Source organism: Mytilus californianus, unplaced genomic scaffold, assembly GCF_021869535.1.
Source record: "Mytilus californianus isolate M0D057914Y unplaced genomic scaffold, xbMytCali1.0.p SCAF_10, whole genome shotgun sequence".
Lineage (NCBI taxonomy): Eukaryota > Metazoa > Mollusca > Bivalvia > Mytilida > Mytilidae > Mytilus > Mytilus californianus.
In genome coordinates this window covers 48,929,448-48,955,380 of record NW_026262582.1, presented here as the reverse complement: position 1 = coordinate 48,955,380, position 25,933 = coordinate 48,929,448, and the positions used below count along the sequence as shown (strand labels likewise).

Below are 25,933 nucleotides of genomic sequence, written 5' to 3'. Positions count from 1 at the left end.
TCACTCCTTTTCAAGAACGTGTTTTGTAAACGTTATTTGTGCTAAAGAAACTGTTGAACAAATTATGACTATAATACGTTTTATCATTTTTGACAGAGTCTTTGTTTAGAATATACATACAGTTTATACATATATAAAAATATTACAAGTGATGAGTATTATAATGATACTCACTTAAACCTGGTTTAATCCACCATTTTCTACATAAGAAAATGCCTGTACCAAGTCAGGAATATGACAGTTGATATCCATTCGTTTGATGTGTTTTAGCTTTTGATTTTGCCATTTGTTTAGGGACTTTCCGTTTAGAATTTTCCTCGGAGTTCGGTATTTTTGTTATTTTACTTTTTACACATATAAACCATATTACATCCGGTACATGGTATGACAGATAGGAGTAGCATTACCTATTTTATCACACACACTATGTGAACTGATAGAAATAAAAAATTAGAAAACCGGAAGGGGTTATCAATATTTATACTTATGAACATATAGTTATAAACGCCAATATAAGATTCAGTTTATAACAATGCCATCTTAATAACAATTTATTCGTTTTCTTACAAAAAAAATGCATGAATGAGAGCCAAAAACTGATGTAATAGCAAGAACCGGAATATTTTGCTTCGATATTTGCTGTCATTTGGACCCTTTCTAGAGCTTAAATTTCCTCGCACATTCGCACTAAATTGATGCAATAGAATATTATTATTTAATATTTTATTCTTTACCTTTGAAACTATGCAATGCATGGTTTAGTACAGTGACAGACGAAACGGATTCTTAAAAGTGGAGATGAATTACTCTTTACATTCTACATGTTCTAGTCGAGACTGATCTCAAATAATATAACTATTACTTTAAGTTAAAATAAAAAAAAAAATTAATGTGATGTTTAGTCATCGTTAGTCATGAAGTACTTTGCTTTCTCCTAACGTTAATTACATCAAACGTTTAAAATTAAAGCAGCTTCAGCAGTTATCTGAATCGGTTTGCAATGTATACACAGATATTTTGTCTTACAAAATCACAAAGTTTGTCTCACCTTGGTAAATTATGATCGTAAATATCATAAAATCTATTAATCTAAAGTATCGAAGTGTATTTTGACTGCATGATCTGTTTTAAGAGGTTAAATCCCGTTTCAATATTGTTTCCGTTCGTGTATAATTGAACTTTAAAATTTAATTTATGAGATAATTAAATTGCATACGTAATTTTGATTTTATAAAATAGAAATTATAGACACCCGATAAAACTTTTTTATATGTATTCAACAAAGTGAGAACCTTTTCGAAATTATCGTGGTATGTGTATCATGTATATTTTGATGTTGTCAAGACATATTTTCACCAGCTATTAGTTTCTGTATTCGTAAGCCCTAAAACACTAATTCATATGACTTTTAGTTCAATGTTTTTCAAAAATTGATTTTAAGACACATATATCTGTGAGGTGTTCAAGACGTATTTATTAAACACATGATATTATTGTTATTAGTTAATTTAGCTTGAAACCAGCCTCAAATAAATTATACATTTGCAGTTTAACTAAGAAAAGGTGTAATCCCTGTAACAAACCGACCAATATGAAAAGCAACACTAGTCTATTATACTACACTTCACATTGATTTTTCAATATTGTATTTTTTTTATCAGTGTAGATAATATGGTGACAGTTGTATTTTTTGTATGCTGGTTGAAAGTAAAAGTAAAAAGACACCAACTGGCAATCTTAATCATCAGTCTCGAAAGAACAGACATACAATACAAACCTTATGAAAAGCAAACAAAAAGCACTCAGTCATAACATGCCACGACAAGAATTAAGATTTTGCCGTATCGACTCAAACAAAACTTCCGGAATAGATTCATATACACGGGACGGGGAAACAGATCGTGCTCAAGTAGTAACACCCGTTTCGATACTCGTGTTTAAATGAGCCTGTGATCATACTTTTATACTTAAGGATGTTAGCTACTCTGTTTCAAAATAACAAGCTTTTAAAGAGACTGTTATAAATTGATAGTATATAAATAAAGGAACTATACAAGCAAACAAAAAATGAAGGGTCCGTGTGCTTGTTATAAAAGTATAAAAAAAGTAGGGGTTAGTTGGCAAACATTTTTAATGGCACTACATGGATAAAACCAGCTGATTCCGAAAATCTAGAAAAAATTTAAAAAAGAGGAGCGAGCATCCTTAAGCGGGTTGGTAGAAAGGACTTGCGTACTTTTTTAGAATAAGCAAACTCACAAATCATCGGAATTTTAACATTTTCCAATTATTAGAGTTTGAAAGGATGGTACTTAGTTATTCAGGACAAAATGGGCATTTTGTCTTTACATTGTGTCATAGATCAAATTATTCGTTCAGTGTATGTTCACTTGTTTTTGTTAATATGTCTTTTGATTGAGTTAAGCCATTTCAATTGATATTTCATAGTGTGTCTTTCTATGTTGTGATGTTACACTATTGTTTCAGGAAGGGTGAAGGTTGGCGCCTATTAAAACGTTTAAACCCGCTGCATTTGTTTGCACCTGTCCTAAGTCAGAAACCTGATGTTCAGTGGTTGTAGTTTGTTGATGTGGTTCATAAGTGTTTCTCGTTTCTCGTTTTTATATAGATTAGACCGTTGGTTTTCCTATTTGAATGGTTTTACAGTAGTCATTTTGGGGGCCCTTTATTGCTTGTTGTTCGGTGTTAGCTAAGGCTCCGTGTTGACGGCCGTACTTTGACCTATAATGGTTTACATCCACAAATTGTGACTTGGATAGGGAGTTGTGTCATTGGCACTCATACCACATCTTCTTATATCTATATAGGCATATACATGAGGAAATGAAGAACACAAGCACTACAAATATATATAAAAAAAGACACCTTCAATACTATAATTAACAAACTTTAGTCAATCTAAGATGGATTTGGAGAATCTTTTTTCATCTCAAAGTAGATCCTATATTTGTTGACTTATTCAAGTATTTATTTCATGACCATTCAAAGTAGTAGTTGATTTGCCCTTTTCAAATGTATTTTGAGTCAAATATCAACGGATAATGCTTGTTATGAAGATAAATGGAAGAGTTATAAACATGTACTGAAGCATATCTATACTGATCGCTATAGATAATGTTGTAATAAACATGTACATAGTTTCACTTGTTAGATGTTTGTGATATATTAAAAGTTATTTCAACAATCATTTGTAAGAAGCCATGTTAACATGGAAATTGACTGCAGTAAAGAATCTTGTTTTTTGAACATTAGTTTACAATATTCTTTCATAATAATGTATTTTTAACACATGTCAGGACAGGATGTTCGTAATGATGTTAATTGGAAAATTATCCGAAGTAAGCGAAATATTTATACTGATCTTTATAGTTAAACCATTGTGGTGACGTCAGCCTATTCATTTACCGTGGATTCTTTTTCTAGAATCAACGCTTCCTAAATCTGCCGCTGAAATTGACTCACCAAATTATATTCAATTGTTTCCTTTGTGTGCCTAATTTCATTAAGTTTGAATTTGTTAATTTACTGATTTCTGTTCACTAATGGAATTAATTTAAAAACTTACCTTTAATTTTTGTAATTTTTATATGCCTTTACTGGGAATCGAACCCTTCCTTGAAATCTGTTAAGTGTGACTGACATCAACACATCGACGAAACCTCTCGGCTACCAATGGGTTACGCTATAAGTGTCTATTTTATATATTTAAATGAACATCTGATATACATCAGTTCATCGGACACACAGGGCTTGTACCTTTATATAGACACAATAGGCAGTCGTATAGTATGAGTTGGTAGCCGCGAGGTTAGCATGGTTAAAATCAATGAGTTAAAGATAGGGATTTGTCGGTTTAGGTTCGAATCCCTGTATTCTCTCTGTTGTTCTAGTTCTTAAGTTATCCTGTTGTTTTTCTAATTTTTCATGTTATAGTGGATATTTTTGTAATAATACCGGTTTTTGTTTTTATTATTATTGGCTAATTCACATGTTTGAAACAAAAATGATTACATTCTATTTGTCAATTTTTGTTTTATAAATTAAGTATGATTTCATCTGTTTTACTATATAATTTTACAATGGTTTGTTCGCAAATTCCTATGCGAGAAAATCGTGATGAAAAATTTCGATAACATACTTATTATTTATACTTTATATATGCTTTTTGGTCGGGTTGTTGTCTCTTTGACACGTTCCCCATTTCCATTTTCAATTTTATTAGAAATAATTTCGAATATGTCTTATTTTGTATAAACAAATAATATTCATATGCCTGGTAATATAAAGATCTTTAAAGGTAGAAGTGTTATATTTGTATTTTGTTAACCAATTGATTGTGATCTGAGATTTATCAATGCATCGTTGGACACGATAACATGGTTATTTAAACTCACTTACAATACCTTCTAATTAAGAAAAGGCTTTAATTTTTGAAAAGAAATTTACACAATAGTTTAAGTTATAGATACAATGGATAAGCGTAGATTCATGAAAAACAAACCATTCGCCCTCCGGGCTCATGGTTTCTTTTTCAAGAATCCACGCTTATCCATTGTATCTATATAACATAATTTGGTAGTAAAACATAACTGTCTGCCTCATGGGAACGTTGAACCATTTCATGATGAAAAGGAATGTCATATAGTGGAATGAATTACTTTTTATTATAACTTTTAATCAGCAGTATTTTTATTACCTTCCTTAGAGTGCTTTTTTACTCTTTGTCAGATATTCAGAATCCTCTAGTTTAAAAAAAATGTCCGTTAACCCCTAAATTTATTTTCATAGTTTTATAACATATAATTAAAATAGCCATTTTTGAAAATCTTATAAAATCCTTGTTAATTTTCATAGCTTTTGAAAAAAGGTGCCAATGTTAAATGTATGAAAACTCTAGAGAGAATCATTCCCCATCAAATTTTCAATCGATTATACTTCAAGAAGCAAGAGCACGACCCTTTCATTTATTCATATGCTATCACTTTCTTTTAAAAAGCTTGTTATTTTGAAAAAGAGGAGCGAACATCTTTAACAAAAGTAAATGAACTATTAATTTAAAACTGGTTGTTAACATTCTTGTACATAGATGTCTAAACTCACATTGCTTTACCATTATATTTCAATAAGAATATACAGTATATGATTTCCAATGAGATGACTATCCAATTAGGACCATAAGACATGACTGTAAACAATTACAGGCCATCATATAGTCTTTAAAAAAGTAAAAGTTTAGAAATGTTTAGAAAAAAATTTTGGAGCGCTTTTCGAGGTGACTTTTTCAGATAAACATTGAATCATTGTTATCGAATTATATATTAAAAGAATTGTATGCACGAACATAATTAACTATACTTTTGATTCGCATAGTTTAAGCTCTTTGAATCATGAAAGATTAAAAGAAATTGAATTGAATATGATTATAGAGGGTGGTAAAAGGTTATTTTCGTGCAACGTGTTTAGCCATTTTTATTTCACGTGCAACCGTGAAAAAAATTCGTTATTCACCGTGTTTCGTGAAATCGGTAAAAAATTAACATTCATGAAATTTTAAAATGTTCGTTCATCGTGAAATGGTAATTTTATTTCGCGTTCTTCCGAGTCAAATAACAGTGTAGGATTTAACACATTTATAATGATAGTAACATGTACAGAGCTGTATATATCTAAAATTATAGATAATGGTGAAATCATGTTGGATAAACGTGTAAATTCTCTGTCAGAAATATAATCCAACTACTAGACCACTGTGCGCCTTCAAGCTGTTCACGGTGAGTACGAGTTCTCTTGTTTATTATAATATACCTCTCAAACGTTTAGCAACAGAACATCATACTGAAAGTAAAGAAAAACTAAATAGATATAAGAAGATGTGGTGTGAGTGCCAATGAGACAACTCTCCATCCAAGTCAAAACTTATAAAAGAAAACCATTATAGGTCAACGTACGGCCTTCAACACGGAGACCAACACACTGTTCAATTATTATCTACGAGATGTTAACTTAATCTGGACACATTTATTTGACTCAAGACCAACTTATATTTGTCCTTTATTCAAGTTAAGTCATTGGAGCAGCATTTTTGTAATTGTAAAGTGCTTGGTCTGACCCAGCTCGACTTAAAATCATTAGAATTTCGTTTCTACACATGTTCTTTAACCATTTCTATATTGCATTCCTACAGATGTTTCTTATATTCATAAAGATTATTCGATCTATTTTTCGGTGTCCCTTTGCTATGTTGTTACCAGACACTAAATTCGCATCTCATCAACGTTTTATATTGTAGTTAAACCTTACTCTGTAGTTTCCGAACCATAAGAAATTTGTATGTCGTGCAAAAACTCTGAGGTATACAACCCAGTAAGAATACATGTCCCACTCAAGTGCTCTGATATCACAAATGAGTAGGAATACGTGTACGTGTCCCATCTACATGCTCTGTAGTAAACAAACATAAAACAATAAGAAATTCGTGTCTCACCCACGTGATCTGGGTAAAATCAAAACCGTTGAAATACGTGTCCCACCAACATTATAGCGTTTCCTACAGAGCATATAATCAAAGACAACATTCAAAACGGTTAACATAATTAATTACATTATAATAAACGTAATACTAATGATTGACAATAAAAATGAGTTAGCAACTGCTGATCGCTGAAGTAAATACAATAAGGAACTAAGCGGAGTACAAATAAAACCACCTTCCTTCTACCTGAAGTTATCATTTTCTTTAATTTCTAAGTGAATATGTTTATTCTTTTAAAGTCGATCGGAGACCTATTTACTCTCGGACAACAACATTATTCAGGTAAACTGTTAAATTATTTCTACCAACTGAAAGATCAACTGTTTTTATAGCGTGAAAAACTGCAAGATTTAAAATTTTTATTCAAACATCTTTTCGCGCCATTTCTGCAGCTCAGAAAAGAATTGATATACCAAGAAGGCATTCAGGAAACTAAATCAGTGCCAAAGCAAAAGTAAAATAATATTACCACATAAAACATAACTGTACACCTGGTTACTGCAAAGAACCATCACGAGAGACTGATATTTGCAACTTTCGAGTGTTGAAACTGTGAAAAATCACGTGAAAATATAATGTCGATTTATATTTCAAGTTTGTTTTTTTCTTAATCGTTAATCGTCTGTATGCTCAAAGTACTTCAAATATGTTGGTCAAATTTCTGAGAGCTATAGAAATCGCAAACTGTGAGGGAAGTGGTCAAAATGGAAAGTAACAATTTTAACATTTGTTTTTGTCTAGTGAAAAAGATGCATTCATGGACTATGTAAATCTGATGGCATAATTGATTACATAAATTAGAGAAAACAATATTTAGAGGGGCAATTTAAAATAGGAATGATGTTAATTTCTGACCACTTTGGGCATTTTCTACAAAGATAAGTGTTTTTAAATTTAGCCTCCATATATCTTAATGGAAGTGTTGCAAAGCTTTGTTTGAGTGGAAAATTATTCGTTAACTTATATGAAACATAGCGAATACACGTAGCTTTGTATGTAAATTCATGTGAGAAACCAATGACGACCTCTGCCGTATTATGGCACTTTCTATGAACTCCAAAAATTCCAAAAGCCCGAATCAATTAAAAGTATTTCCTTTGTTTGGAAGTACACTAATACACTAATGGTCAATAAGTGCTGAAAAACGAAGAGAAGTTAATAGAAAATAAAATGTTATTAAAATTTACAAACATTTCTTGCTTAAAAATCGAGTCCGATTACAAGAATGTTGAAGTCAAATGACCATTAACAATTTCTATATTTAGATAAACCAAATATCATATCAAAATCAACAGAGATTCAAAACCACTAATCGTTGACCTTGACGCTGTTCTAATTCTCGGTAAGAGAAATAACCTGCTTCAAATTATATTTTGAGAGTTTCTGGAAAGGGTTATATGATGTTATATTACTGATGAGTGAATTGTAGTTCATTCAGTGTACTCTTTGATACTGTGACTAGCGTGTTCGTCATTGGCGTATCTTAAATGGCATAAACACCTCTAACAAAAAAACTTGACTCCAATTAATTCAGATCAAATTTCCTGCAAAGTCATCTAAAAATGCTAGTATACCGAATGCCACTTTACATGTCCTATCTTTTGGCTGTAAGATGCATATCCCAAAATCAGCTGATTATGCCAACTTCTACTACTCATGTGTTATTGAAAGGTGCATGGCAAAGTTTGCAGGTTTACCTTAATTTGTTCAATTCCTCAAAAAAATAATGTTTGCCAATTTGGTAGATTTTCCAAATTGAATGAACTCTATCTAATAATAATGGTTAGTAAAAGCTCAAGAAAGAATGCATTCTATCGCATTTTATATGTCATGTTTTCTGTTCATGCCAAGGAAAATAAATCAAATACGTAGTTTGAATTTGCTGAAATAACGACCTCTAAAAGAAATGGCCAAGTGAGCTTTTCTCATCACTTGGCGTCCGTAGTCCGTCGTCGTCGTCCGTCAAGTTTTACAAAAATCTTCTCCTCTGAAACGACATAAACAAATTTAACCAAACTTGGCCACAATCATTATTGGGGTATCTAGTCTAAAACATGTTTCCGACGACAGCGCCTGCCAACTACATGAACTAACGTGCCCTCCATGGCTAAAAATAGAACATAGGGGTATAATGCAGTTTTTGGCTTTTATCTCCGAAACTGAAGCATTTAGAGTAAATCTGATTGAGGTAAAATGTTCATCAGGTTAAGATCTATCTGCCCTGAAATTTTCTGACGAATCAGTCAAACTGTTGTTGGGTTGCTGCTCCTGAATAAGTAATTTTAAGGAAATTTTGCAGTTTTTGGTTATTATCTTGAATATTATTATAGATAGAGATAAACTGTAAGCAGCATGACCAAAATTGTCAATTGATCCTTTAAGGAGTAATTGCCCTTTATAGTCAATTTTGTGTTGACTATTATATTGTTTGTTTGTGCGTTTCTCTGTAAAGAATGTTTTTGCGTGTGTTTGTGCCGTATTTCTGTCATGTAGTGTTTTATCGATATTTTTTAACATTGTCATAAAGCGGGAGGTTTGGCATGCCATGAAACCAGGTTCAACCCACTTATTTTTCTTAAAATGTCCTGTACCAAGTCAGGAATATGGCAGTTGTTATCAAATAGTTCGTTTTTTAGTGTGTTGGCGTTTGTTTTTGTTGCACATCAGTGTTCCTGTTGTTCCTTTGTTTTCATCTTATAGTTGATGTGTTTCCTCGGTTTTGGTTTGTAACCCGGATATATTTTCCCTCAATAGATTATGACTTTTGAACACAGGTATACTACTGTTGATTTTAATTTTTCGTAAATTTTTGTAATCTTTTACAAAAATCTTCTCCTCTGATACTACATAGACAAATTCGACCGAACTTGGCCACAATCATTATTAAGGTAACTAGTCATTACAAATGTGTCCGATGACCCCGCCTGCCAATTAACATAGCCAACATGGCTAAAATAGAACATAGGGGTGAAATGCAGTTTTTGGCTTATATCTCTGAAACTAAAGCATTTGGAGCATATACGACGGGGTAAAAATGTTCACCAGGTTTAGATCTATCTGCTCTGAAATTTTCAGACGAATCAGACAACCTGTTGTTGGGTTGCTGCCCCTGAAGAAGTAATTTTAAGGAAATTTAGCAGTTTTGGGGTTATTATCTTGAATATTATTATAGATAGAGATAAACTGTAAACAGCAATAATGTTCAGCAAAGTAAGATCTACAAATAAGTCAAATGAACAAAATTGTCAATTGACCTCTTAAGGTGTTATTGCCCTTTATAGTATTGGTTACTCGTCTATGCTATATAAGCACATTTTAGATTTTGACACGTGGATATACGGATAAATATTTAGATCATATTTCAATAATGATAAGAGGAATTTTAACAAAGATACCAAGCTAATAATATTTTACGTCAGACGCTGGTTTCGTCTACATTAGACTCCTAGGTGATCCTCAAATCAAAACAACTGGAAGGCGAAATCACATACAGAGTAGAGGGGGTGGACAGGGGGTATTCTTCCTTACCTCCCACACCCCAGTCTTCCACCTCCCAGTCTCCCACTTCTGACCCCCATTCTCCCACCTACCATCCTGTAACATCAATTTTTCTCCAACTGTTTAATTGTACCTATTTAATATACTTTCATAGAAATTGATCCAATAGCCACCCATTTTGGAGCGAACCATATCTCTGGCCTTACATTGATATTGTGTTCTGTACGCAGTGTTTCTGGTTTTTTCTAGGGAAACCTTCATCAGAGACCACCCCTTTTGTTTTTATTTCCATTTATTTCCTTTTTCTTACTGTTTAAATTTTTTTAAATACTTTCTTTTTATTATTATTTTTAATTTGTTAATTTATATTTGAATTTTGATTTTTTTTGTTTTTCAAACTATTTCAATCAATGTTGATTAAGTGTTCCATGGTCATGATGGTTAGAACGTTTTTTCATATGAATATCAGTGTAGATGTGTGGTTTACATGATTAGTTCTGCACAGTTTAATATTTAGTAGGAACTGTATGGTTTATACATATTATTTTATAGCTGGTTTAACTAATTCATCAATGTTTCTTTTTCTTTTGAATCCATTTGATAAGTTTTTATGGAATCTGACACTTATTGTAGAAACTGTTTTAGTAAGATGTCAGTATTTCCTAAATACTTTTTTGACGTTTTTCTGCTTGAGGATGATAATATATAATGAATGATACATAACATCTATTTTAAACTTTGTTCTTTTTCTTTAATTTGTATTGTCTGTCTTGGAATTTGATTTTTGATAGAATTTGTTTTACCAATTTCAGTTATATCCTCTAATTAATAGTTTTGCAACAAATAAGGTTTTTTTCTGGATTAAAATTCACTTTCAGTGTTGGTGTTTCTAAGTATACATTTACCTACGCCTTTAATAAAGCATTTGCAGTTTGAATTGGGGTGGTTTCAGTTTTTATGAATAGATTAGAATTTTTCGGTATTCTTTGTAAAGTATTTCAGGTCTAAAACAAAAGTATTTTTGAAGCATTCACCTTTGAAGATTTCAAGGTCTAGAAATTCTATGGAATGATTATTGTATTTATAAGTAAACTTTAGCAAGTCGTGTTGTTTATTTGCATTTTCAAACAGGAAATCAATTTCAGACACTTTTGCTTTTACAACCAGTAGTCCGTCATCTCTCATTCTTTAATGAAACATATTATTTTTCAGAAATAAGAGAGTCTTCAAGGATTGTTTATGTGATTGGAAATAGCAATGTCACATATTTCAGAGGAAGCTGTGGCTCCCATTAATGCTCCAATAATTTGTCGATATGAATTTTCGTGATCATGATGAAAGGTAGATTCATTATTGGAAAGGATGAGTTTTTGTTATTTCAACCAGAATTTTTTTGTTAGGTTTTATCATAGGATATTCAATTTATTCATGTTTATCATGCGCTTTTTGTAATTGGTATATAGTAATGTTATATCATATGTAACAAGTAGTACATTATTATCAAATGTAGTTTTCAATATTTCTGACTAAGTCACCTGTGTCAGAAATGTACATTTTTTTTATGTTTTTCATTAAGAGAAGTGAGAAATAATCTTAATATCTTCCCATTCTTTCAAGGGGTCTATAACACTGTGATATAATTGGTCAACCCGGGACATTTCTAGTTGTTATTTGATTGTTTTCGTTTTTAATGTTTTGTAAAATTTCACTCTCCAGTTTGTGAATTTTAGGAAGGAAGTTTGCAAAAGGTGTTTTTACATAATTTTGTTAATTTTTATTGTATTTGATAGATATTTCATCAATACAGTTTTCTTTTTTCATTTTGTAAATTTCTTCATATACTTTTTCTGATTGTTTCTGAGATTTATCTCTTGTATTTGTTCATAATGTATGTTATAATTCAACTGTTGTTCACCTTCTTTGAGATAGTCGGAAAGCTTTTGAATGACTGTTACATTGTTTTATTTAGATTCTTGATGCAGTTCATTTCTTGTAGTGAAAGGTTCAATTGTTTTCGGTATATCTAGATAATTCCATTTTCGTATAGAAAATGTATTTTTCATTAGGTTATCGGTAAACGCCGGCACCGACAATTTTGATTTCTCTTAGAAGGAATGAATTTTACTCTGTATATTTGGATTTTCAAGGAAAACAAATAAGAGTCTCAAATTCCTTTCAGTTCTTTTGAAATCTTTCATTATTTGTTTTCTGGATATTTTTTTGTAGTTGGAACAAAGTTTAGTCCTTAAGCAAGAACTAGGTTTCCCTGTTGTGATAATGTTTTAGATGATAGATTCAGTACAAATTGTTTTGCTGTTTTGAGCTTGATTAGTTGTTTTTGTAATTTTATTTTATTTTTGAATGCTTTGACCTTTTCAATGTTTTTAGTCTTTTTCTTGTTTTTATCAAGTCTTCTATGTTTAGGCTAGAGATATGATTCACACCAAAATGGGTGGATACTGAATTGATTTATTTGAAAGAGGGAAGAAAGATACCAAAGGGATAGTCAGAGAGCAGACAAATTAGGTCAGAGATATGATTCACACCATAATGGGTGAATATTGGACCAATTTCTATGAAATTATGTCCCAATGTTAAATGCTGTTCAAAAGTTTCAGAAAATTCATAGAAAAATGAACACATCATGGATATTTCATGCCAATACAAAAGTGCTGACTACTGGGCAGGTGATACTCTCGGGGACAAAATGTCCAACGGCATCGACCTAGTAGTTTTTAAACTCATCAAAGATACTAGGATACCGGACTTATAACTTGTTACGTCAGAAGTGCGTTACGTCTACATATGATCCCTTAATGATGTACTTAGGTCAGGCTTAGGGATTTATTGCATATTCTAGATTTCTTTCTCATAAATTATAGTGCCTCGGGCATGTTTTAACAATGTCTGAAAGAGTGTCTTTACAAATGTACCCATACACTAATTATTGAACATACTGAACCATAACATGTTGGTTCTACAGATGTTATCTGTTTAGAATAAATAAGGGAACACTGTTTTAGGAAATTAGAAAAATTCAAACAATATAATTTTGTCTTTAGAGGTGATGAAAATGGCTTTAGTATGGCCCAATAATATATACTTTAAAAAAGGGACCAACGATATCAAGGGGACATTGAAAACCCTTAATTCTAAGAGAAACTGAAAACGCAAAGGCAAAAAAAACAAAAGACGACGAAAGATAAACCTGTCCACAAAAACAGTAAACAGAAAACAAATAACGAACAACACGAACCCAATTCAAAACGTGTAGTAATCTCAGGTGCTCCAGAAGGGTAAGCAGATCCTTCTCCACTTGTTGCATTAACCTTTATAAAGAAATGTTAAGATTTGTGATCCATTATGGCCTACTTGATTAAGTGTATACTTAAATGTTAGATTCCCTAGTAATTCTTGTCCTTGTATTGCATAGCGGATGATGCATGCATAGCCGTTCGGTATCTCTCTTTTTTGAATTCCTGAGTTTTTGTTTTTGTTTTGGAAGCTTGATTTGAAAATTTATTTATGAATTTAAACATCGCTAAACTACGTTTGTTTAAATCAAGTTTCCATTTCCGAACAGCCTAAGTGCATCTATTCAGTGGCTGTAACTTTTAGCTCTTCACCATCATATCTTAGCTGTTCATTCATGTTGTGTTACTGATTTCATTTCAATGTATTTACTAGTACTTTTTTCATAAAATCTCTTTTTGTTAGAATTAACTTAACTGCATTGGAAAACTTTATCACACGCATTCAAAAATGCCTCGCATTAAAATTAGATGTTCATCAGTCTAAAACTATAGCTCTGTGATATATTTACTGTTCTTTAATTTTAAGTAGTACCTGACAACTAGAAAGCGATACATTTTGAAAAAAACAATGGATATGTCTATCATTTTGTAACATATTATATGTGTTTCATGCTAAATTACCTTACATTTTAATTTGTTTTGTTTTAAATTTTCTAAACGTAATACTAAAACATTAAAGATGACAGGTTGACTTTTAAATCATGAGATAATATATTCAGTAGATACAAAGAATAGACTGTCAACTTAATAGTAAAACCGTCAGCCAATAAGAAGAATTTTGGCGACAAAATTGTTTCGAAAAATTAATTTAAATTTTTTTCAAATACGAATGTCTGAACCTGCTTAATTATTTAAAATTGAGTGAACAGATGCATTTAATTTATATAGATACAAGGGAAAGAGGACGGCATTTTAATGAAGACAATTAGAACAAATCCTCGCTTATTTGTATCACAGCATTTCCGTGACGTTCAATCAACTTGCGATGACGTTCCTAAATACTTTCGAAGAGATGACTTCAACTATACCAGCACTGACCCCTTGTCCGGATTGGGCTATACTTTAGGTTCTTTTTTACTTTCATATCAAATTAAAAAAGGAAATGATTTACTCTTAATCTGCATATTAGATGATTTGAAAGAGTGAAAGTTTAAAGCTAATTGAAAAGGATGTGACTTGATGAAGCAATAATTGACATGATACATTTTGAGTCAAATGCCAAAGGAGATCTTGTCACGTGAATAATGATAATAATGAAGACATATGATGAGAAATAATAAAGTTTACAAAATATATACAAATATATACTAGTTGTTATTAATGCCGTGTAAATTCTGTAATCACGATGGATACTAATTCTAATTCTCTATAAACTTACTAGTTCGCTACTCCGAAGATTAATTGCTCCCGATAAGTATGGCTTACTTTATTATAAGTCATTGTAAAATCATTTTTATCACATCACTATATTCCTAGGTAACTCCTATTGCTGAGTTGACCTAGAAGTACAGTAATGATAATTATAAAAAAGAAGATGTGGTATGATTGCCAATTAGACAACTCTCCACAAGAGACCAAAATGACACAGAAATTGACAACTATAGGTCACCGTACGGCCTTCAACAATGAGCAAAGCCCATACCGCATAGTCAGCTATAAAAGGTCAACTCTGTAGTTATTAGTTCAAAAACGCGTTTATAACATGTAAGCATTAGGCATGTTCGAGGGTCGTCATGTTTCCTCCGTGTTTCTTTACCGGTTTTCTGTCTATTCAACACTTAAAAACTGACAGCCATACCTGAGTTAAAAACACCCAAACAAAGAGACAAAATGACGATTTTTTTACGTTTATACTATTAAACATTTTGAAAGCTTTTAAGATATTCAGATTATTTAATTTCTGTTTGACATAAATAAAGGACATAGTTGAAGAGAGAGGTAGAGTATACAAAGGGGACAATAAAAACTCAAAGTCTTAAAAAATTGGTCAATCTCATGTCCACAAGGTAAAACTACGAAAAGACAAAGAACTTTCTAAAAAAAGGACTACACAAAAAAATAAAAGAATGATCCACACGCATATATGTTTGTGTCTTTTTTGAGCCAATTATTGTTATATTATAACTCGGGAAATGCCTGTACAAATTCAGAAACGTGACAGTTGTTTCCATTCGTTCCGTTGGATGGTAAAGTATAATGATTTTGTCAGTTTATATGGACTTTTTGAATTCTCCTTGGAGTTTAGTATTTTTGTTAATACCTTTGTATCTTAAGGTTTCTGACATTTCTGGTTTGTACTTTACATTTCATCTTGCTTTGTTATAAACTTTTTAAACGTGAAAATGTATATTCAGAAGATTCAAAGCATAGTCTTTCGATCAATGGTAGCTTGGGTGTCTTTATGTCGACGATAGATTTTTCTTAAACTTTTGTAATCGATTTCAGGGTCAATATACTTTTAAATTTTCAAAATAAAAATTGGGGGGGTAACGGACCTTTTTTCCTGAAAATACATCGAAATTAACGAAATCACAGTTATTTTATATGGGTTATATCGGGGAAATTCATTTTTCCTTATTGAGGAAACATTAAAAGAAAGAATTGGTAAAAAATAATTGAGAAAATTGCTTTTCATAAATACTTCCGAAACAGCAAATAAAATAGGGGTCACGGTTACGTACTTTCTTGGACATGTTGGAAAATAAAAGAAAAACAGAAATTGTCCTATCGAATACAATATGTATTATACACTTAATGAAGGTAGCGCGGATGTCTTCCGTCATCTATGATAATTCTAATATAGCCGAAAAAAATCGATCTAGATCTTTAATGAAATGTTCCATTTTTCGAGAGATGAATGTAATTCATTTGTTACATTTTTCATTTTAATAAGGAAATTATGTGTTTTATCATACTTTTGCGATTATTCTTTTGCAGAATAGTTTTGTTTGATTCACTTTTTGAACTTTGCAATATAAGAGGAGATATTACTCATATAATGTAACTTTTATACTGGCATCTGTTATTGATTTACTCATTTTGGTTTTTAGCAAGAAACGAGACCCGTGACCGTATTGTTTTCATTTTATTCTCTGAAAAACCGATATAAGAGCTATCTTCTCATATTTTATCTTAATATTCTATCTTTCAGTTTTCTTTCTATCACACAACATTGTGTTTTTCATCAATTACCTATACAAATCTGACAATTTTGCACAACTTGAAACTTGAAAAAAGTCCCATGACCCATACATTTATTACATATTTGAAAGCGCCTTGATATAGATAAAGGCAACCGTAGTATACCGCTGTTTAATAGTCATAAATCGATTAAGCGAAAATAAATCCGGGTCACAAACCAAAACTGAGGGAAACACATCAACTAAAAGGGGAAAACAACGGAACAACAGAAACACTGAACGGCAACAAATACAAACGCCAACATACATAGAAACGGACTATTTGATAACAACTGCCATATTCCTGACTTGGTACAGGACATTTTAAGAAAAAAAGGTGGGTTGAACCTGGTTTTATGGCTAGCCAAACCTCCCGCTTATAAACTACATTTCAGCAAATTATGAAAACATTCAATAGATTTTAATTTAAACCCCCATCTACCTTAACGACATCTAATTTTTGTGATAGTTTAATCTTTAAATTTCAAGATTTAGACGTTTTTGTCGTATATCAAATTATACTTCTTAAAATATTTTAAATCCAATAAAGTAGTTCTGCAACATGCCCAAAAGGGATGCTCAGAAAGAGACCCCAAATCTACCTTAATATTGAAATCATCAGCCCATAAGAAGAATTTGGAAAAATTAATTTTTTAACCTTTTCAAAAGCAAATATGATTGTATCATATCAGTGCAATGAAATGTGTTGCTCTTCAACAAAATTTCATCTCACCCGTAATTGAATTCGAGTTATACAGTCTTCTAACCCATGAAAGTTTCATTCTCTGTATAAGTCTTTTTCAATTTAACATTTTTACAACATCCATATAATAATCGTGACATCATATGAAATATTAAATGTGTATCAATATATCGTCAAACGGTTCAATACACTATCTTTGTTCCTTGATTGAACCATATTGATTTTGGTCTTACAAACACATTTGTTTTAGTAATGCAAAACGTATGGGAAAATATTTCATACATTTGGCTTAAAGCGAGTAACTATTATTATGATACATTGTAGTTATTGTCCTAGAAATCATTGCATTAACAGTGATTTTAACACACATGAATACTAAAACATAAATTTAAATGGCGCATGTTAGTTTGATTTGATTGGTGGACATCAGATTATGAATACCTACAAGGGGACAACCAAATGACAAAAATTACAATTGACAGTCTTTAATTTTTCATTGCATTTTGTAAAAAAATAATGGTTTATTTTACAAGGTGTGATAGTGGTCGAGTTCTCATAGTCCTTTAATCTTTATGCAATTTATTATTGAATCGGTCCAGTTTTAACATCACTGACATTTATTCTTGAAATAATTGAAAAAGGATTAGATGTTTAGACAGGCCATTGCATCGGTATTGCAAACATGTCTTGCGAGATCTGAACCCTCCCTCTATACCTCTAGCCAACACACACACAACAATACGCATAGTAAAAGAAATCCGAATCCTATGTTAGAATAAGTAACAGAAGAAACAAAGCAAAATGACAATAATCAAAATGAATTATCATGACTACTAGCAGTTATTGACATGCCAGCCCCAGACCTCAATTAAACTTATTAAAAGTTTATGTCTTATTTATATGAAAATGAAGCACAATCCCGCCCGTTGGGGGGTAGTATCATACCATCATAAAATATACGAGAAGACTATAACCCGTATGTAAGATGTATACTCTAGAGGAATTCTGTTCTTTGTTTTTGGTTTCAGACAAGATGGATGTGAATATAAATTCTTCTGTAATAAATGTTACCAACTCTCTGGAAACAGGCACGAACGACATATTGTTAGCAGTGAGTATAATTCAGACCGGTAGTCAGTACTTTTTGTGTTAACATGAATTATCATTGATATGGTCATAATTGAAGATTAACTGATCATGAAACTTCGAATTGTTCTAAATTCTAGTACTAAGGATTTGACTCCAGGAATTTTCTTTCAAATTGGCAAAACATTTTTGGATTTTGGGTCTATAATGTTCTTCAACTCCGTACTTGATTTTCACCTTTTTTTAATCGAGCGTCACTCATGAGTCTTTGGTAAACGAAACGCGTGTCTGGCGTACACAATTTTAATCTTGTATCGCTCTTTATAATTAATTCATTTTATTTACAATTAACCACTGGATGCCACACATGTTGGAGGTTTCCTCCCCAAAGGTATTATCCGTCAAATAGTGAGCAATTCTGTGTGCATTATCATGATATTGTCAACATTATGAATTAACTGTTCACAAAACTTTTAATTTTTTTGAATACTAAGAAATTATACCCAAGAAACAGATTACCATAGGTGTATTTGGCAAAACCTTTCGGAAATTTTGGTCCCGAATGCTCTTTAAATTCATTCATACTTCGTACTTTATTTGACATTTTAAACTTTATCTATTTGAGCGTCACTGATCAGTTTATGCTTATTCTGGTTTTTATGATGAGTTTTTTCTTTCTACAATACGTTGGTTACTACAAAAAACTCAGTTCTGTAAAAAAGGCCTAAGATATAAAAATAAGAAGATCTGGTATGATTGCCAATGCGACAACTCTCCACCAGAAATTAAATGACAAAGAAGTTTACATATATAGGTCACCGTACGGCCTTCAACAAGCGTACATTTTCTTTTAATTGTGTTCATACATCACAAGACAAGGTTCTTGTTATAGTATGTCCAATCTTATTTCTGTGAAAATACTCAAGGGTGCAGAGCTTTCACAATATTTGATATTTATTATGATTTGCCTCACTATGTAACTCAAGCAACAGTTATGCTTCTCAGGTTGAGAGAGGACTCCATCACAGATTTGAGACTTTCAAATACGTTTTATTCCATTAAAACATATCAATTGATTGCTTGTTCCTTATAACTGTCAAGAAAAGTTTATTTCTCTAGACATGCTAATTAAATTATGTAATCATCAACTTCATCAATGTCATTTTTGGCAACTTATTCATATAAATGCCAATAACTCTGTTTTGGTGACATGTTTGAAAAACTAATTTCACTCAAAACACGTGTTGAGCTTGAAAATAATTGGCAATAAGCGACCTTTGCCTTAAAAATTTCCTGAAAAATTAAAGAATACAGAAATGAAGGCCTGCCCATCCAGAGCCTCGTTTATATCCTGCTGTTTACTTTTATGTACAAACACCTATCATTTTTACACAGTTTGATTTAGAAGAAAAACCGACATGCTATATTAATATTCTTGCAATGGTTAGAAAATACATCATTACCAACTTAATCCCAATTTTTTATTCTATTTTTAGAAAGGTAACTGTGACGTCACTTTTTGTGGCGTCGACACATTCGTGTGACGGACAGTTCATTATTCTATTATGTTGTATTTGTGTTCTGTCGTAAATAAATTTTAGGTGTTCGTTGTTATTCTGTGGTTTACATGTTGAAATGTACTATTATATTATTTATTTATGTATTTCTCTGTCCTGAATGTTCTTGCATCTATTCTTACTGTATTCCTGTCACGTAATATGTCATTTTAGCGGTATTTTTAACATTGCCATGTAAGCGGGAGGTTTGGCTAGCCATAAAACCAGGTTCAACCCACTATTTTTTAAATGTCCTGTACCAAGTCAGGAATATAGCAGTTGATATCACATAGTCCGTTTGTATGTATGTTGTCGTTTGTTTTTGTAGCAGTTCAGTTTTTCTGTTGTTCCGTTTTTTTTTTTCCTCTTATAGTTGATGTTTTTTCCTCAATTTTGGTTTGTGACCCGGATTTATTTCTGTTAAATCGATTTATGACTATGGAACAGCGGTATACTACTATTGCCTTTAATGTCCGATTTCGCCAACGGTGATTAATTCTGATCATTCATTAGACCAATTTCACATTTTATTTATATCGATAAATATATCATTGTCAAATGGGGACTAATCATACAAAACAATTCAAATGAAATACAAATTATTGTCACATTAACCTTTTGTTTCTGTTTGGGTTGCTCACCCATTTTTGTCAATATAACGGAACTATAAACAACTGTCATAAACAAGTGGGTGGTTTAGCTAGCTATAAAATCAGGTTTAATCCACCCTTTTCTACATAAGGAAACGGCTGTACCAAGTCAGAAATATGACAGTGTTTTCCAAAAGTAAAATCACAAAAATACTGAACTCCGAGGAAAATTCAAAACGGAAAGTCCCTAATCAAATGGCAAAATCAAATGATAAAACACATCAAACGAATGGACAACAACTGTCATATTCCTGACTTGGTACAGGCATTCTCAACCGTTTGATGTGCTTTAGCTTTTTATTTTGCCATTTGATAAGGGACTTCCCGTTTTGAAGAATCCTTGGAGTTCGCTATTTTTGTTATTCTATTTTCTAATATCATGTCAATAGCAAACATATCAATTCTGCTTCTACATATTCGCATCTTGTTAAGGATTGAGATATTTTTTTTGTCATATTTTATATAAAATAAGTAGTTTTATCCTGTATTTTAACATTGATGCTTATAAACGCTTTTTTTTAAATTCCCAATCGGAATCATTGAATCTGGTAAAAATCGGCGTTGCTTACCTGTTTAAAGCAATCAATTTGTAAAGTTGAAGTCTTTATCTATAGTTCTCAATGGCGTTGAGAGAGTTAACGGGCAGTTGTATTTTATGAAGAACTACAGATAAAGATTGATTGATGATCGTATTACACGCATGAACACAAAACAGATACATAAGAGTGTCAAACTAATATATTAATGCTGCAAGTCAATCTTCCTCAATTGAGACTTGCACACTTTGAAATTGCTCAAAGAAATATCTGTGCAATGTGAATGTATTTTTACAACTTTCGAATTGTATCATGTGTTATGCAGTGCTTTTCGATTTAGCCTATTGTTTTAGCAGCACTTCTCAAATGTTTTAGTATCCCTGACTATAATCATTACTCCTAGTGCAATTTTCATACGGACTTGTTGTCCTTTAGAAATAAACTTGCATTATTGATTACTTTAAATAATTAATGAAAAAGATGGCTAGAAGCAATTGACGCAATGAGATAATGTTGACAAATGTAATTGAAGCATGCAATCGGTGTTAAAAGAGAGTCTACTAGTTAAAAAAAACGTCATTTTTCATCTGCTCAAAATATACAGTTAAAATGAAAAGAAATGTGTTTCTTTCTATTTGGTTTTTTTTTCTGTTTCCAGATTATTATATCTGGATGGATATGTGTAGCAGAGGGGATATTAACAGTCATTTTCAATGGTCTTGTAATCGTTTTGTTAGTGAGAAGGAATATTAAGTCAAACATGTCTTTCCTTTTGTTAAACTTAGCTATTGCAGGTAAGAGTTAAAAAATATTTATCTCTTAATAATTATTAAACTTCATGTCAAAATGCCAGATTTTGATTGGTTAATTCGAGGGGGATAATTTACTCTATCCCATGACAAATACTCTTTTACCCTACTTAGCTATTGCAGGTACGAGTAACAAAATATCTAAGATCTACAAATATGACATTTCGTTATAGATGATAGCTAAAATAGGCACTCGGTACAAGGTACAAAAGTAATAATTCGGAAAGAAACCGACAAAACCATTGCAAAAAATAAATAGAAATCAGAATATATGAGTATTTTGTTGTTTTAAAACAAGAAAAAAAAAGAAATAAATTGATTTAAATTATGTATTTCTTTTTATCTTTGATTTATCATGTCATGCATATAGTCTATTTCATAAATAGTTCTATCGTTTAAATAAACACTTATTTCGTTCAGCTTTTTTTTCTATATATCTCTCGCACATTATTAAAAAAATTTATCGCCTCTCTCACAATGCATAGGGCTAATCGAATTTATACCTGTAGTATTCCTCTTCAAAGCATTAAGCCTGTTCATACTAAACAGTTTTCATGGAAAAACTACTGGTATACATTTAGCTCACTGGGACTTTAAGCCCAAGCATCATTTGGCATCCGTCGTCGTCTTTCGTTGTCCGAAGTTTGTCCGTCGTTGTAAATGTTTTTAATAAAAATCGTCAATTAAACTACTAGACCGAATGTTACCAAACTTTACCTCAATGTTTCTCATGGAATCTAGTTTAAAATTTGTATCCAGGGATTTGATCCTTCAGCAAATTGCTGTTGCTAAATATAGAACATAGGATAAAACTGCAATTTGTGGCTTATAACTCAGGAACTAATTTTATTGAAAGCAGTTAGAGCAAAACTAGCGAGATAAAAATCATCAAGAAAGATCTATCTTCTTTCAAAAACATTGGATAACCCATGTTGAGTTTTTGTCCCTGAAAAATCCATTTTAGCAAATGTCATAGTTTTTGGAAAACTATTATAGATAGATCCAAACTTTAAATGATAAAACTGCCTAGAACATCAAGGTCTACAAATAAGTCTGCACGATCGAACTTGTCAATTAACCCTTATAGGTTTTTTCATTTTTTTTGGAAACTATGGTAGATAGGGAGAATTTTTTGGAAGAAAATAAGATCAGCAATATACAATCTAGCCAAGTAGTCAACACTTCCGTGCTGATGTGAATCATCATTGATATGGTAATATTTACATGATTTATGAATGAACTGTTTACAAAACTTTGAATCCTTTTTCCCCAGGAATAGAGTATAGATTATAGCTATATTTAGCAAAACCTCTCCAAAAATTAGTTCATCAATGCTCCTATATCTCGTACTTGATTTGGCATTTTAATTTTGTCATATTCGATCGTCACTGATCCGTTGATTGTAAACGAAACGCGCGTCTGTCGTACAAAATTATAAGCTTAGTATCTTTGTTTTTTTATCTACAAAAGTTCAGCATTACCAAAATTATGAAGAAAATCATTATAGAAGTTTTTTAAAGTCTTTAAAGTCGATGTGTAATTTCCCTTTGATATCGTTTTTTTTTTGTGAAATAATATACGAAAATTGTTCAGCTAATTAAGTAGGATCTGCAAAGAAATCAACATGGCCAAAATTGTCCATTTGGCGCTTTATAGGAGTTATTGCCCTGAAAAGCCGGTTTTTATAATTTTTTGCATTCTTTTGCAGAATCTATAAAAGATAAAAAAAATGTAAATAGCGAAGGTGTTAGCACGAACAGATATGTTCATAAGTCAAATAGCAGAAAAATGTCAACCTATTCCATAGTAGGTATAAGCCCCAAAATGATAAAGTTTTACGCACTATTGATTTTTTTCCTGAAACTTTAATAGATAGAGAACAACAATTAATAGCAAAAGAGTTCAGCACAATAAGGTCTTCAAATAAATTACACAGTTAAATTTATAAACTGACTCCTTATAGTAATTATATTCCCTTTAAGACGACTTTAACGCATTGTTTGCATTTTGTCAACATAAATAGTAGATTGATACCCTCATTTACTAATAGTTTAGTAAGCGTGTGCTTTTACCAATGATCTCTTAATCTGTAAAAGTTAGAAACAAAATATAAACAGTAAATTGATCATCAATACAAGATCAACAGAAATGCCACTGAATAAGATTTACAAATATGCACACATTACTGATTGCAATAAAGTTAAAAAAAGATATAAAAAAATAAGAATATTTTACCAGGTGTGCGATTGATTTAGTATTAGACGATTTTCTGATTAAACAGACTATTCCCGCTGCAATGAAAATAACACTTTAAACATTAGGTGTGTCCGAAGCGCTTCTCCGGATTATTTTTCATTGTGAATGCTCAACGCAATAGTTTAAGGTTTAAAAACAAAAGGATCATAGAGAGGAGACCAAGATTCATTTAAGGTCAACTTTGTATGAAGGAATCAGAATACTAGTTTCTTAATAAATTAAAAACCTATGAATAAAAAAATTGAGAAAAGTAACGTATAAATCGTGTCAGTAGCGAAGCACTAACTATACGATGCTGATAGCCTCAGGAACTACAAATCAACAAGCAGTGGTATTTATCCGGTGCTAAAAAGCATTAACAAAACTTTATAAATTTGGAGCATAGGTCCAATCAAAATGCAAATGTTGTATTTGTTTCGATATATCCAATCTGATGATTGATTTTTGAAAGTTATTTTTCGCAACGAGACTTTTATATTTGAAGGAGGTATATTAACAACATTTTAAGTGAAAAACAAACATATCTGCTCTTGCAGAAGACAAGGGTAAAATATATGAACAGGTAGAAAACATTACCTCTATACAGTGTAAATATAACAAAAATGAAAAAAAAGTATAAAACAGAACTTTTGATATTTTACAGCGTGAATAGTACATCTATAATACGTAATGTAACATGTATCTTATGTTCAAACATTTACATCATATCACTCAATTTAAGTTGTTGAGCCAGATAGGGATTGTTTTCTTTTAGATTTGTCAGTAGCAGTGCTGCACGACTTTCCAAGGGCAGTTCAACAACATTATAACTGGACATATGGACGCTTCTTATGTGTGAGCTTCATGTATACACAGGATGTCGCTCTGTTTGCTTCGACATTTTTATTAGTATCCCTGAGTGTTGATCGACTTGTAGTATTAGCTCGTCCACTATGGACAGGTAGACAGAAGATTTTAACAAGATCCTGCATGGTATTAATTCCTTGGATAACGGCAATATATCTCAGTACACCATTCTTGAAGAGTGGACTTTATCGCTATCGTGGACAAATATGGTGTACTCCATTCTTTGCTGGGTTGTATGGAAAGGTTTGTATACTTCGTCATGAAAGTATTGTTATCAATGTCAAAGTTAAGGTTCCAAGCACATGATTTACCAATATGATTAAAATAAAGATCATGTGTCCACGCTTTGTTCATAAGGATCTGAAAACACTTAGTTCTATTTTCTGTTCTGGTATTTTCTATATCAGCAATTTTAATTGCTATCTCAAAATTTTTGAAGGCTTGTATCAGTACAACAAATCTGAAGATCCTGAAAGGTCTTTAAAACAGTAAGTAGAAGGAGCGTTGTCAGAACCTTGTAACCTGCTTACCTTTCCAAAGCACCTGAGATCACTTCCAGTTTTTTATGTTGATCAGTCTTTATCATGTTTATTTTTCTATGTTGTGTTTTGTGTACTGTTGTTAGTCTGTTGGTCTTTTCTTTCTTAGCCATGGCATTGCCAGTATATTTTCGACTTATAAGATCCCGGACGAGCCTCCAATTTCTGTTACGGTCAGAAATCACGTTTAAATTGTAGCCAACAAAAGACACATGATCGTCAATAAATACGTATTTCCAGTCTTGGTCTTTGGTAAAGGTCCAACGCAATCAATGAGTACTCGCTTGAAAGGTTCTTCAAAGGCAGAAGTGGTGCTGGTGGTATTTTCTGGTTAGGCTTACCAACTACCTGGCATATATGGCACGATTTGCAATATTCTGTGACACCATTTCTAAGTCTGGGCCAGTA

General features: G+C 31.7%; 1 protein-coding gene across 4 annotated transcripts in view; it reads left to right on the top strand.

Moving 5' to 3' along the window:
• The window catches only part of LOC127718286 (vasopressin V1b receptor-like), an 83,469-nt gene that overhangs the window by 24,501 nt on the left and 33,035 nt on the right, over positions 1-25,933 (top strand). For 3 of the 4 annotated variants that reach the window (XM_052224290.1, XM_052224293.1, XM_052224288.1), the window contains exons 2-6: positions 5,700-5,792; positions 6,793-6,835; positions 18,276-18,358; positions 21,734-21,869; positions 24,895-25,229. The exons of the other annotated variant lie outside the window; for it this stretch is intronic. In XM_052224290.1, coding sequence (XP_052080250.1) covers positions 18,281-18,358; positions 21,734-21,869; positions 24,895-25,229 — 549 coding nt within the window. In that variant the 5' untranslated portion in view covers positions 5,700-5,792; positions 6,793-6,835; positions 18,276-18,280. The remainder of the gene's footprint in view (positions 1-5,699; positions 5,793-6,792; positions 6,836-18,275; positions 18,359-21,733; positions 21,870-24,894; positions 25,230-25,933) is intronic. 4 annotated transcript variants of the gene reach the window in all.